This window comes from Octopus bimaculoides, chromosome 18, assembly GCF_001194135.2.
Source record: "Octopus bimaculoides isolate UCB-OBI-ISO-001 chromosome 18, ASM119413v2, whole genome shotgun sequence".
NCBI classification, from domain to species: Eukaryota; Metazoa; Mollusca; class Cephalopoda; order Octopoda; family Octopodidae; genus Octopus; species Octopus bimaculoides.
In genome coordinates, this window is record NC_068998.1 from 39,925,387 (window position 1) to 39,940,386 (window position 15,000).

Here is a 15,000-nt window from a genome sequence, read left to right on the forward strand (position 1 = left end):
CAGAGACTAATTTAAAAGCCACAGAGAGTAATGTATTGACATTAGCATTTTTGCTTGGTTACCAAGAGATTCATATTCTGATTCTTATCGGAGTTTACAATATTTTTTCTCCTCCAATTTCCAATGTTTATATCCAGAGTTAAGGTGTGTGTGTGTGTGTGTGTGTGTGTGTGTGTGTGTGTGTGTGTGTGTGTGTGTGTGTGTGTGTGTGTGTGTGTGTGTCTATAAATGTGCGGGTGTGTATTTGTACATACATGGATGTGTGTATATGCTTTTGTTTTATATTCTATATTTTGTGTGTAAATATGTGTGTGTGTGTGTACATATGTATCATCATCATGACATAATATACATGCCTGTGATTAAAAACTGCATATATATTAAATGTGTGTGTGTGTGTGTGTGTGTGTATGTGTGTGCATTGCTTGAGCACACACACGCACACACAAATCTTTATGCATAAATCACAGCCTATGTGTGTGTGTGTACGTACATATATATATATGGATACATATATATATAGACATATACACACACATAAAATAGACAATACATATACAGGGATATATTTATATTGATATACATGCATTTAAACATGCATATATCGCACGTTTATACATTAAACACACAACATTATGCATAAATATATATCTTACACAACATATACTGTTGTAATACATCATATATATATATATATATATATATATATATATATATATATATATATATACATATTACATACACACACATATATATATGTATATGCATAACAAATTAAATACATGCATATATATGAATATACATATATGATAAATTATATACATGCATATATACACTATACACACACACAGAGATATATATACATATAAACATCACTGTGCAGTCACCCATACGTTCCCATCCCAATAATACTCCGCACAACCTTTAGCAATAAATTAGAATAGCTTTCCCTACCATGTTAATAGCAATAATAACAACAACAACAAAAACAATAACAACCACCATCATTATCATAGATCACAAGCAAACACAACCCCTTCCTCCCCCACACTTCTGCCTCTCTCCAAGGCACAAACTCTTCACACTGCTAATCTCAACATGGCTTATGCATGATCATGTTGCCCATGACATTTCCTTAAATATGGCACCTCAGCTGAAATTCCACAGCGAGGATCTTTCCTTTTATCCCATCATAAAGCTGTTATATAATCCACATTAAGCTGAATACTGAATAAATTAATTTCTCACACCGTGAACTATACAGCTGAAAAAAAAAAAAAATCCAAGGGTTCTGAAACAGAAGCTCCCCACCAGTCCTCCATTTCACTCATCTCTCTGTGGTCCCTTTAAAAATTTAGTTTTCTTCTATAAGCATTGAGTAAGGATTAAATTATATATATATATATACATATATATATATATGTATACACACACACACACACACATACACACTCACACATAAGCACAGTCATCGTGTTGTAGTGGAATGGATGATCTGATGCTGTGTTTAATTGATCAATGTAGAAGACACACACAGTTTGTTAGCTGGATCCATCAGCTTGTAAATAATTGCTGTTTAGCCCAAGGTCAGCCCCGACTGAGTAAACCTATGAACAAAGATGTCCCAACCATGATTATCGTACTGTTTATTCACACATTGTGTTAAAGTTACTCCAGCTATGACCACCCAATCCTTCATTAGGACATTATCTATCAATGACACTGTTGTTATTTTCAAGGTATTAGACTTAAGGGTATCTTTTAAATGTCACAGGTCTGATGAAATACAACTGACTGGGGTCAAACAACAACAATAACAGCAGCAGTAATGACAGCAATATTCCAACACAAAGAGGGCTTCTACGCGGTTACCCACCCAAGTAGAAATATTAGCTGAATCAGATGCTACTATCTTTGAAAATCAAAGACAACGAATTATTGAATAATATACCCATAGTTATACACACAGTGCTTGACCATAAAATGTGGGATGAACACAACTGGATCATCTTTGATTCTAGATTTGTTTAATTAGGGATAAGGGGAGGAGGAAAATGAAACAGAGGAAAAAGATGAAGAAAAAGAAGGACAACAACAACAACAGCAGCAGTAGCAGCAGTCCAATTTAAAGAAAATACCAGAGCTGCCTTTGATCAACACAACAGCAACTGTATATTAGTTGCAAGTTTCCAGTTATTAGTGTTAATATATTTAATGTAGTGAACTTTAAAAAGCTAATTTACACAAATAAAAGTGAATTTCTATGGACCTGTATGACTTCCTGACTTTTAAACAAGGTAGATAACACATAAAATATGGTAAAGACCCTTTCAACATACAAAAAAAAAAAACCCTAAAAAACTATGAGCATATATCTACACAATATATCTACATGCATATATCTACACAAATAAATGTGAATTTTTATCTATGTCTGTATGGCTTTATGAATTATAGATTCAGCCCCTTCCAGCTGGCAGGAGACGACTACTCCAACAAATGGCACATATTTGGAATTAGGGTAACACCATCAGCAGTGTTTCTATGCTGCTCTTGTCCACCAACTTGTGGAAAAAATTTGAACTACTTCATAACATCTTCAGTTCATATGACCAGCAAAATGTGATATAAGTGTAATAATGAAAGTTGAAAGAGAGACCAAACAAGCTGGATACTGACTGGAGAATTATATTTTACATATTTGGAAAGTGGATAACAAGCAGTGAAAATAATTCACATTTTTGGAATGTCTTTAACTTTTACAATATGTTTTGGCAATAAAACATTCTTCTTGTTGTTGATACTTCTCTTACTAATTAAATCTTTTCCCTCTATTTGAATCTATGGAAGTATGAAGTGAAAGTCAGTTTCCTCATATTGAGTCCATTTCTCAAGAAGAAAAAAATATTCTTTTGTATCTGTAGCTAATCTAATTTTTCTCTCAAACTAGAATTTGCAAAATGTAAAAATTGCATTTATTTTCATTGAAACAATGTTAGGAAAGTTGTATATATCAACATCAAGATAGAAAAGTGGTAAACAAAATGAAAAGTGAGGAGAAAAGATATACCGAAAAAAAAAAAAAAAAAAAAAAAAAAAAAACTATCAGAAACCAAAATTCAGTGAAGTTACATATGACTTAACATGATTGGGAGAAACTTTAGATTCAACAAATCATTAAAAAAGCTCCAGAAAATTGGGTGAAGTTATGACTTGAAAAAAAAACCTTGCATGACAAATCTTATTTATGCAAATAAAGAATTATAGATGTTGTTTGTCCCTGATGAATCTCTCCCCCACAACTCATCTTCTTAACATTCCCTGCCTATATCTGTGTTCACCATTCACTGCACTCCCCTCCCTTCTATCACTCACTCTCCTGTCGCACTCTCACAAAAACACCTGCTCACTCACTCTGTTCAATTATCTGTACCATCATCATCATCATCATTTAACATCTGCTTTCCATGCTGGCATGGGTTAGATGGTTTGGCTAGAATTTTTAAGCTGGAGAGCTGCTCCAGGTTCCAATCTGATTTGCCATGGATTTTAGGGTTGGATGCCCTTCCTAATGCCAGTTCACTTATATTTACTTCCCTGTAACTTGAAGTCACATCCCAACACAGCTTGATCCTCTGGCTTCTCTCCCCAACTCTTTTCCAGCTGGCGTAGCCATGTATCTCCTCTACTTCAAGGTCACCTGTTACTGTCCCTATATCATACTCTAACCTCTCATCCTTTTCCTCAATATTTTCCCACCTCAGTTGAAGGGACTTGTCTTGTGAGTTACTTGGTAATCTTGCTGGTGATAGAGCCACATAAAATGCACCCATTACAAGCTGTAAAGTAACTATGTCATGATGGGAATACAGCCATAGAAACCATACCAAAGCAGACAGTGGAGCTTATAAAGTCTTCTGGCTCATTACTTCCTTATTTCTTTATTGCCCACAAGGGGCTAAACATAGAGGGGACAAACAAAAACAGACAAAGGGATTAAGTCGATTACATCGACCCCAGTGTATAACTGGTACTTAATTTATCGACTCCGAAAGAATGAAAGGCAAAGTTGACCTTGGCGGAATTTGAACTCAGAACATAACAGCAGATGAAATACCGCTAAGCATTTCGCCCGACGTGCTAATGTTTCTGCCAGCTCGCCACCTGACAGTTCCTATCAGACTGCCAAACCCATGCCAGCATGGAAACAAGGAATGTTAAACAGTGATGACAATGATGATGATCACATATTTATTTTTCATAGGTTCTTCAATTTTGCAATCTTACTTGAGGCCAAGGACCCAGGAGCCCTTTGCAGGAGCTTCACCAACAGTCTACCCAAAAGGAAACATTTTGGTTGGTCAGAAATTATTTTGACATAAGGTAATGTCAAAATAGTCAATGACGAACGATATTTTGAATGTTTCTGAAAGTATGGGAATTATGCCATACATGTTTTAGTTTTATTTAATGTCCTAATATAAACATAAACTTCCCTGTACTTTGGTGAAGGGAGAATGCCTGAAGTGTTGTAGCCAATCACTGTAGCTTTACAGGCATTAATACCATCCAACACTCAATAATAATTGATACATTGCTGTCAGAAATTCATAACTGCATTTATTTTTTTACTTGTTTTAGTTGTCAGGTCACGGCCATGCTGGGGCACTGCCTTAAAGAATTTTAGTCAAATGAATCAACCCTAATACTCATTCTTTTTTTTAAAGTTTGGTAATTATCCTACTAGTCTCTTTTGCTGAACTGCTAAGTTATGGAGATGTAAACACACCAACACTAGTTGTCAAGTGGTTGTGGGGGACAAACTCAGACACAAAGACACACACACACACACACACACACACACACACACACACAGATTTACAGGTAAGCATATATGATGGGCTTCTTTCAGTTTCTATTTACCAAATCCACTCACAAGGTTTTGGTAGGTCTGAGGCTATTGTACAAGATACTTGCCCCAGGTGCCATGCAGTGGGACTGAACCTGGAACCATGAAGTTGGGAAGCAAACTTCTTACCACACAGCCATGCCTGCACATTTATTGACATACAAATTATGCAAGGATGCTTGTTGCAGGTATATTGTGTCAAAGTGGTTCATTTAAAGTATATTTACAGATCCGATAGATTGAGACATACTCAACCATATAGTTAAACAACAACAAAAGCACTAGAGGAGGAGGAAGAACCATCCCTGGTACCACTAACCAGTTTATTATCTGTCTTTAGCAGAATCTGCACAGTTGCAATTATTTCAACCTGGTTTCCAATCCAATGATAACCCAAAGTTCTTAGTTTCCTCTTCCTTTCCCCACTGTCAGTCTCTGTTCCACTTCCTCCTCCTCTGACTAAGCCATTGAAATGATGTATGTACGGGCATGGTGAATGTATCTGACCTAACTATGCTGCTGAGCTAACAATTAACTACCGTTTCCAGCTAAGATATTAAAGATACTCCACCTTACAGATGACATGACATAGCACAGAGCACAGAAATGTAATATCAGACATTGTATCATTATGACAATAGAAAATGGACATTTGGACATTAATGAAAGTCATAATGATGCTGTTGTCACCGCTACCACCACTACCGAAAGTAGCATCAACACACTGGCGGATTTGCAGAATAATTACTATGTTGGACAATATGTAATGTGATATTTGTTCCAGCCCTTTACAGGCTGAGTTCAAACACTGCCAAGGCCAAATTTGCTCTTCATCACTCCAGGGGTAAGAAAATAAAATAACAGCCAAGTGGCAAGTATGGTTGGTGGTATTGACTATAGTGTTATATGTAGGATATCTGCCTGCAATTTCTAGCAAGTCAAGTGACCATATAGAGGGTGTCCTGTAGGATTTACGATAATGTAACGGTAGTCATTACCTTTAACTTAAGGCTTACCTTGATCAAGCTGATGTATAATCGAAGGCACTCTAAATATGACCATCCCAGGGAATCTGGGACCACACTATCTGGTATTCAAGCATGTGTCTGATTGCAGCCCCTGGCCAATCAAAGCCTAATGAATGGATTTAGTAGACAAAAACTGAAAGAAGTTTGTTTGTCTGTCAGTTTGTCTGTTTGTATGCATTCATGCATGCGATGTGATAGGGGAAGTGACCCTTTTCTCTCGACATCTTGTGATAGTTGTAAACAAATGTCAACACTGATTGTTTTGTAAACAAACAATTTTTTTTTTTTTCAATCTCCTGTGAGAAACATGCTTGGCAATGAGGAAATATTATATAATACTACCATTACATTACCGTTAATCCTACAGGAAACCCTCTATATTCCTGTTGTCAGCCCTTGCCTGTTTCCAAGGAATAACCTTCCTTGGAAACAGGCAAGGGCTGACAACAGGAATGGTATCTAGCTGTAGAAAATCTGCTTGAGTGAATTCTGTTCAAACATGCAGGTATGGAAAAGTGGGCATTATGATGAAAATGATGATGATGTGGATGTGATTTGAGGAAGATTTGGCTGCATTTTCCAGGATGAGGAAAATTTGATTGCTATTTTTCAAATGACCCTGCAAAGGTTCTTTTGTTGGTTCATGAAGGCAGTGGTGGTGGTAATGTTTGATGTTGGTAGAGACGACAGAAAAATGATTTTCTGAAAGCATCAATATGTCAGACATCTCAATATTTCGAGCAATAATTTCTCTCTCTGTCTCTGCCTCTCTCTCTCTCTCTTATTACTTTGCGTTTTAGATATTGATTGATTTACCAGTGCCAATACAACTTTTAGTAACCAGTTCAATGAAGTTCTGGATCCATTAGATGTCTTTGAGTGTGCTTGTGTGTGTGGGTGTCTTACCATTCATCAAAGTGATCCTGAATAAGCAGTTCATATATATATATATATATATATATATATATATATATATATATATGTATGTATGTATATATATATACATACACACACACATGTACATACATTTGTGTGTGTGTGTCTGTAGCCTTTATTCAGGTGAAAGAGATTCATACATGCTTAAGGTCAAAACACTTCCATCTGAAAAGCAGACATGATTCTCTTCTTTATTGCAATATATTGCAATATTTTCCAGCCATGCTTACATGTACAATAATAGTGATACTGAATAAAACAGGTTTGAACAAGATGTGGGTGCTTGTGTTGATATGTATGCATTAACATACATTCATAGGCACACATGCACACACACACATACATACATACACAGTCTGTGTGCATGCAGCTATGAATATTATGTATACAAACGTGTGTATGCATACATGCACCCATAATGTGTGTGTGTGTGTGTATATACATACATATATGCATACACATACATGTATGTGTGTGTAGGTACAGGTGTGAAGTTCAAAACTATATTATGCCAAGGGACAAGATTTGTCTATGGTTATTGCAGCCAATACCTCACATCTAATTAGTTGAATTTCACTTTCCTGACCACCAGATTCTATACACACACATACACCTATTTATATTTAAATGTATGTATATATGCTATACTGTACTACAGAATATATCTATAAATTTTAGCCAATGCTGTCAGTGATAGACAGATGTAAACACCTTGCACATGCATAGCTATGTGGTTAGACACACAGACAGAAACACACACACACACACACACACACACGCACACATACATACATACATATATAGAAAAAGCGGGATCAACCAGACTAGTTTTAATCTTGTGAGGGAACTTCATCAGCAACTGAGTATCTGCTTTAATTGCGCATGGAGACATAACTTTTAAATAAACAAGCAATTGTAACAGATTTACAATGAGCAAGATCAACCAATCAATAAAGACACAGAAATAATAAATAATAATAGTAAATGGAAAACAACAGTACATAAACACAAAAATGGATCGCCAAATTAAGGGGTGATGAGAAAGTAGAGGAGGGGCAGCAGCATAGAGTGTTTTGGAGTACCCCCCACCAATCCTGGGCTACCCTGATAGGCAAAAGCAATTACTTATTCCGATTTTTGTCATTAATTAATAGTTGCATAGAGCAGGGCTATTTAGTCACAGCAATTTCACCTACATCATATTCGTTTTAACATCCACTTTTCCATGCATGCATGGGTCAGACATGATTCATTGAAGCAAATTTTCGATGGCCAGATGCCCGTCCTGTTGCCAATTCTTTGTTTCTGAGTAAGTTAATATTTCCCCTTGGCCAAACATATTTTCGTGGAAGACTGGTAATAAATGATACTGCTTGTTTGATAGTGACACTTGCTTACAACCATTACATGAGGTCAGGACACTCACACACAACAAGCTTCTTTAGGTTTTTGTTTAATAAATCTACTCCCAAGGTTTTGGCTGGACTGAGGCTATAACAGAAGTTCAGTTTCATTGGCCGTGCAATGAGATTGAACCAGAAACCATGTGGTTGAGAGAGAACTACCCAACCACACACCCATGCCTGCACCTTTCATAAAATTTACTCTCTCCCTCTCTTCCTTCATCTTCCTTTTCAAGTAAGTGCTTGAAAAAGTTGATAAGGGCTTGATCTGGGAAGAAAGGCTCTGTTCTCAAACCTTTCGACTGTTTTAACATCACACACAACTGAACTACAAACATGAATTCCAAAAGGAAACAACAGTCAAGAACTACGGGGTGGGGATTTATGATGAATAAAAGGGCAAGGCCACCAAAACAATTAAGAAAACACATCAATAAATAACAATAAGAACATATAGAACCAAACAACAACAAGAAAGGATCTCCAAAATGGTAACAACCCCAAGGGGTACCCTGTGTTAGTTTATGCACAGTTTCAGATTACATTGACATATCCACAACAACAACCTTCATCTGGTTCTTGCTCTGGTCCGTCCCACAATTGGGTAGTTAGTGTAGGCTCATACAGCTGTGAACCCAATGGAAGATAAATGCTGAAATCATGACCTTGTGATAAAGAATTAAATAAACAACTTACCGCCTGTATGTCTTTGATGTTGTATCCGGCATGATCTAATATGTGGATTGCACCATTATGAGTGCCAAGAGCCAAGAACTGCAAGAAAGTAAAAAATAAGAAAAAAAAAAAAAGAGAAAATACAGTTGGTTTAACAACTAATAAATTGCAATTTATTTGAAGATAAAGATAATCTGAACAAAATAGTGCAAGGCTAATAAAAAGAAAGAAAAAACCCAGCACCCCCTGTTGCCACCACTACTACCTGTTTGTCAGTTGTTTAACCTTGAGTTGGTCACAACTGAGCAGATCTCTGATCAAAAGTATTCTTGTCATGATCATTGCACAGTTGTATACCTAGAACAATGTGTCCTTCCTTTTTTGAGCCAGTAGAATGTAATTTGAGGAAGATTTAGCTGTTATTTCTGCAAACTAAGTGACAAGAACGAAACTTCCATCTGTCTTGTTATACTGGTTTGAACTGGACAAGTTTGTAAAACATCAATGGTTTGGATGGTCTAACGGGATACTACAGGTTGGTGGAAATCCTCTTGCTCCAGTACCTTAGTTTTGCCACAATTTTTACAGCTGGATGCTCTTTCTATACCAACCACTTTACAGAGTGTACTGGGTACTTCAGAAGAGCTATCATTAAATGATGTCTAGGATGTTTGTTTGTCATCAATACAATTTCAGGTATGTGAGCATTAACCCAAAGTGGCCTTTGGAAGGGGATAACTATTGAGGGTTCAGGTATTTTCTGATCATTAGTGGCACCCTAGTCTTTGTCCTTCAGTTTCTGTAATATAACATGTGATGTTATATTGTGAAATCACCAGAGCTTGGGTAGCCTCATGTTTGTAGTGACTATAAAAGGCTCAAGTTGTGTGTTGTTCTGGTGTAGTGAAGAATGTAGTTTTGTGGTTGGCGTTAGGAAGGGCATCCAGCTGTAGAAACTCTGCCAAATCAGATTGGAGCCTGGTGTTGCCTACTGGTCCACCAGCCCTCAGTCAAATTGTCCAACCCATGTTAGCATGGAAAGCGGACGTTAAACAACGATGATGTTGATGATGTTTCTTTAATAAATATAGTCATTATATGCCAGACAAAGGGTAACAAGTTTGTTTTTCCCAAATTCCACTACAAAAGGACACATCTGTATGGTTTTTTTACACTTTTTTTTAGAATTTTTATCATTTTATCAAGAGAACAGACAGTCCCCATGAACCTTTTTAGAACCTCACAGACAGGTGGGGAAAAAAAAAAAGAAAAAGGTATCATCAAACCAGAGATCTGGCCCAAATGCTTGCAGCTGAGTGAATACAACTAAAGACACCCAAGGACCAAGTTGTGGAATTAAAGTGGGCCATGAATTGAGTCTACTACTCAAATAACCAACAGTAGTATTTCAACTCAAAATGCAAACAGCTGAAACAAATACTACAATGCATTCAGTTCCATACTCTAAAATCTTCACCAGTTCGCCACTCCAGATTGATACTTAATTATTAATCCTGGAAGGATGAAAAGCAAAAGTGATCCTAGCGGGATGTAATTTCAGAACCCAGCCAGAACAAATACTGCAAAGCATTTTGTCTGATGCTCAAATAGTTCTGCTAATAAACTAATAAGTGACAAAAGAGAAAGGAAAAGGTAGATCTGGTTCTTGGAAAACTGCTGTAGTAGTGACCACTGATTATGGAAAGCAGGGGAAGGTAATAAAGGAGGTGGTTGTTTATAGCTGTTTCCACCACCTTTGAGATGTTTGATGTGTGGGCAATATGATGGTAGTCAACAGGATAGAATTGATTAAGCCCTGATTTGATGTGCCAGCGTTAAGGAGCAAAGTTTTTTTTTTTTATCCAACCTCAACATGTGAGGTGAGATAAAGAGCGTTGATTAAGCAGTCATCAGATGATTAAATGGAATCAAAGGTAGCAAGGATAGGACAAAGGTTGGATTTGGAGGTGAGAAAGGTATCAACAGTGATTGGTCAATTTGTCAATCCGAATTCATTACTTGGAATGTGAAACAAAGAAATCCTAAAACACAGTCTTTGGTGATACAACACCACTAAAAATAAACTGGTCATGGAAACTAAAATGGATCAGGTAGTCAACCTGGGAAAGTAGAGGAGGACATCATGAAAATAGTCTAAACCTGAAAGAGCTAATTGCAGTTTAGACTTGTAGAATGAAACCAGAGTGTATCTTCAGTTAGAATTTGAAAATGACTATGAAAGTGAAGGGTATCAACCATCTTAAACAAACCAATCAATATTTATAAAATAATAAAACATACAAACAAGCAAAACAAACTTACTTTGGAGTGAACTGCCATACAACTTGCAGCATCTTTGTTGAGAATCTTAGTTAAATCATTAACCAAGCGTTCATATTTTAACTTGGGCTCAGCTTCCTGCAATGAAAGCAGAATGATTTGCTTTTTAGTTTCAGTATTTTCTGTTTAAGAGGAAGAAATGCTGTTATTGAATAAATTTTCAAATTCATTTCAGAAAGTAAATAAGTATAAAAATAAAATGAAGTAACTGGAGCCAAACTTTAAGCTCTGTAGTACATTGGTTTCATGGTTAGCAAGTTCGAGGGTTGGAGTAAGTCGATTACATCAAAAGGATGAAAGGTAAAGTTGACCTCAGTGGAATTTGAACTCAGAACGTAAAAATGGACAAAATGCTGCTAAGCATTTTGTCCAGTGTGCTAACGATTCTGCCAGCTCACTGCCATAGGTGCTTCAGTATATTAATGTGTATTCATGTGTGCATGCGTGTGTGTATTTACAGTCTATGCTGAAATATGGCTAATGGTGATGCCATCATTTGTAGCTCAGCTATAGATGCTGATATCACTGTTTGTGACTGGGCTACAACTGGTGATGTTTGTTGACATTTTATTGACAACAATTCATTTGTTAACTCTGCACTACCAATATTCCTCCAAAATATGAAAAAAGAAATGTTTTCTACTTGGAAAATATCTAAGGAATGACAGCAGGATGAGAATCAAGTAGTAAAAAAACCACCATAGTTGCTTCCCATCTGAACTGAAACGAGCAAGCGAGTGAGTGAGTGTGAGTGTGTGTGTGTGTGTGTGTGTATATAGTAAGAGGATAGGGATTTATGAAGTCTTGGCAAGTACCTCAGTCAGTACTCTATGCGAAATGTATAGGAAGGAAAATTAGAATTAGTGTTCAGTTAATCCAATAAAACGGTTCTCTACAAACTGTAAACCCACAGAAATGTATTGATTATTAGGTTGGTGCATGAAGATAATGATATACATTTATCAATCAGTTGCTATCGTTTTGATAATTAGTGGAATTGTTACATCAATTTACATGCTGGGCAATATAAATAAAAAGAAATGATGTAATTCCATGCAATATTAAATGAAAAGTTCTGCCAAACATCTCTTCACATAAATCTCTGTGCCATAAAAATACTACCAGCGGGGGTATGTACATAGCTGAATTAGGTTAAATAGATATGAGAGAGAGAGAAGGGCATAGAAGATCAAGTAATAAATTAAACAGCAAAGTTGTTGCACTATCAGAGAAACACCCATGTAGAGGGACTATGAAGACAAAAGTGCCTTACTAGTTCCCATTCATTAAATGTATTGTAAACAGCTAAGGCAACAAACGCTGATAGACCCAGGGAAACTGAAAGACTTATTGCATTCTTATATACTAGTGGAGAGATAAGAAGACAAAGGGATAAAATGGAAATGTTCAAAGAAGATAGTTTATTGCTATATTCTTAGAAGTATTAAATAATAGGAAAAAGAGAAATATAAAGAGAAAATCAAGATAAAGACTTGAAAAGACAAGGAACTAGAATAAAGACTTCCACAAGAATTATAGCTAGATATTATTGGATCATTTACAGATGAAACTAGATAAATTTGTTAGTTAAGAAATAAATGATTAGTTATATAAGAAATAATTTAAGCAAGAAATAGTAAGATGTAGAGGACATTTTAAACAGAATCACCTGTGATAAAGCTGGACTAACAATAAATAAGAACGCTATCATTAACTCTATTCAAATCAAGTAAGTAAGCTAAATGAAATTTCTAAGAATGTTCGATTGAACTGGTGAAAACAATGGATCAATAATTTATAATGCTAATTAATTAGACCAGACTTGCACCTGAGAATTTCTGGTGCTTCCATAGAATACAAATTACAGCTACCTTCCACTATTTGAGATCCCAGATGAATTTAGCTAGTGAAGTGCTAAGATTTTTTCATTTGTTATTATAGGAATGTATATGATTATGCAATCTAAATTTGAATTTAAATTCACCTACATAATAATGTACTGTATTGGGCATTTTTTTAACAGAATACTTATACAATAAATTCTTTCTCAGACATTGGATATTTAAAGAGCACTGATATTGATCCCAACAGTTCACATACTGTTAGGTTTATTATCTGAAGAAACATTATTTATTGTATTAACATAATTATTATTGCTAGGAGGGAACTCCAAAGTACTAGTGTTATTTATACAAAATAGAGACAAATATACAGAAGACCTACAGTTGTATTTACTATATGAATAATTAAATACAGGTTTCATATTACTAATTCTATTCAATTTCTTATCGTTAATATGTGTTACATTATCAATTAAATTAGACATGGTTGAATTCCACACTATGCCCACTAAAAATGTTACTATACTTACTAGAGGGGGGAATACTTCTCCAAAGCCTAAAGAAAATTCCAAGGATATCCAAGGCTACATTAATTCTGAAAGGGGATTTAAAACTTTTCTTGTGTAACCTATTTTTACTAGTTTTGTTGCTGTTGAGAGTGGTGTGGTTAATTCTAGATTTATTTACTAACCTAATTTCATGGAGTAAAACTTGTTATATGTAATCTTTCTACTTCAACTTGATGCAGGCCTGTTTCCCAAGATACTCAAAATCAGTTTAGGGGAAGTTCCAGAGCTTTGTAGACAGTTTGCCACATTAACAACATCTTGCTTCCATCTATGGGAATTATCATTTCCCTATTTAATTTTCAGCTGTTTATTATGAGAAGTTTGTACAGGTTAACCTTGTGATTACTAGTATTTTTACACTCATGCATGTTAATATAACAATTAACATTTCCTAGATAAGATGTATCACTAAATCTATACTCTTGTGAATGCAACCCAAATATCTTTAGGTATTTTTACAACACTGACAACAGATATACTAGATCTTTTCGGTATACCTGCCTCTAGCTAATGCTATATTATAATAGTCTGTATTTTGAGAGAGAATTTCTTCATGAGTAGAAAGTTTGGATATTCTAGGTGAACTACCCCTAATAATGGACTTAATTACTGCTCTAGGACGGTTGGAATTTCTGTTCGCATATTTCAGTTTTTTATTGGGCTTATAATTGATGGAGGTGTGTATTACATTCCAGTGGTGCATCTAGAAAATTTGCGACCTTACAGTTATTTCTCAACATAATAGACAGTCCTAAGTTTTTGAAGAAATTTCTAAACTTTTTACTATTCCACTAATTATTGAAATGATCTTGATTAATAAATGTAATATATACATACATACACACACATACCTAATATGTATCTACATGTGACAGCACTCAACAACCATGAACAACAGACACATTTCTACTACAATATTATCACAGTCATGAGTGGCCGTGACAAAGGGTTGGATCATTTATGAAAAATGTTGGCAATGGTGTTATTGTTTAGCCAATTTTAGCCTTGATCAAGTAGAGTTATGATCAAAAGTATTCTAGTCATGACTATCCCACTATTTTATGCATTTTGGACAACAAGAATATAATTTGTGAGACAGATTTGGCTATTATTTCTAGCAGATCAAGTTACTGTACAGAGGCTTCCTTGATTAGCTGTAAAAAGTATCAGCAATGTTTTTGTAATTGTTTAGCCCTAAGTTTTCTTAAGCATTAAGACCTATGATCACATCGATTTCATCCTTACCAAACTTGTATCACAGGTAGAACACAAACTTTCCTGAAATGATAATCCTGAATC

General features: G+C 35.5%; 1 protein-coding gene across 3 annotated transcripts in view; it reads right to left on the reverse strand.

Moving 5' to 3' along the window:
• Positions 1-15,000, reverse strand: part of LOC106883153 (vacuolar protein sorting-associated protein 41 homolog) — a 172,996-nt gene that overhangs the window by 108,509 nt on the left and 49,487 nt on the right. For all 3 annotated transcript variants that reach the window (XM_014934063.2, XM_014934065.2, XM_014934061.2), the window contains 2 exons: positions 11,274-11,369; positions 8,973-9,050 (listed from right to left, as the gene is read on the reverse strand). In XM_014934063.2, the coding sequence (XP_014789549.1) occupies positions 8,973-9,050; positions 11,274-11,369 (174 nt within the window). The remainder of the gene's footprint in view (positions 1-8,972; positions 9,051-11,273; positions 11,370-15,000) is intronic.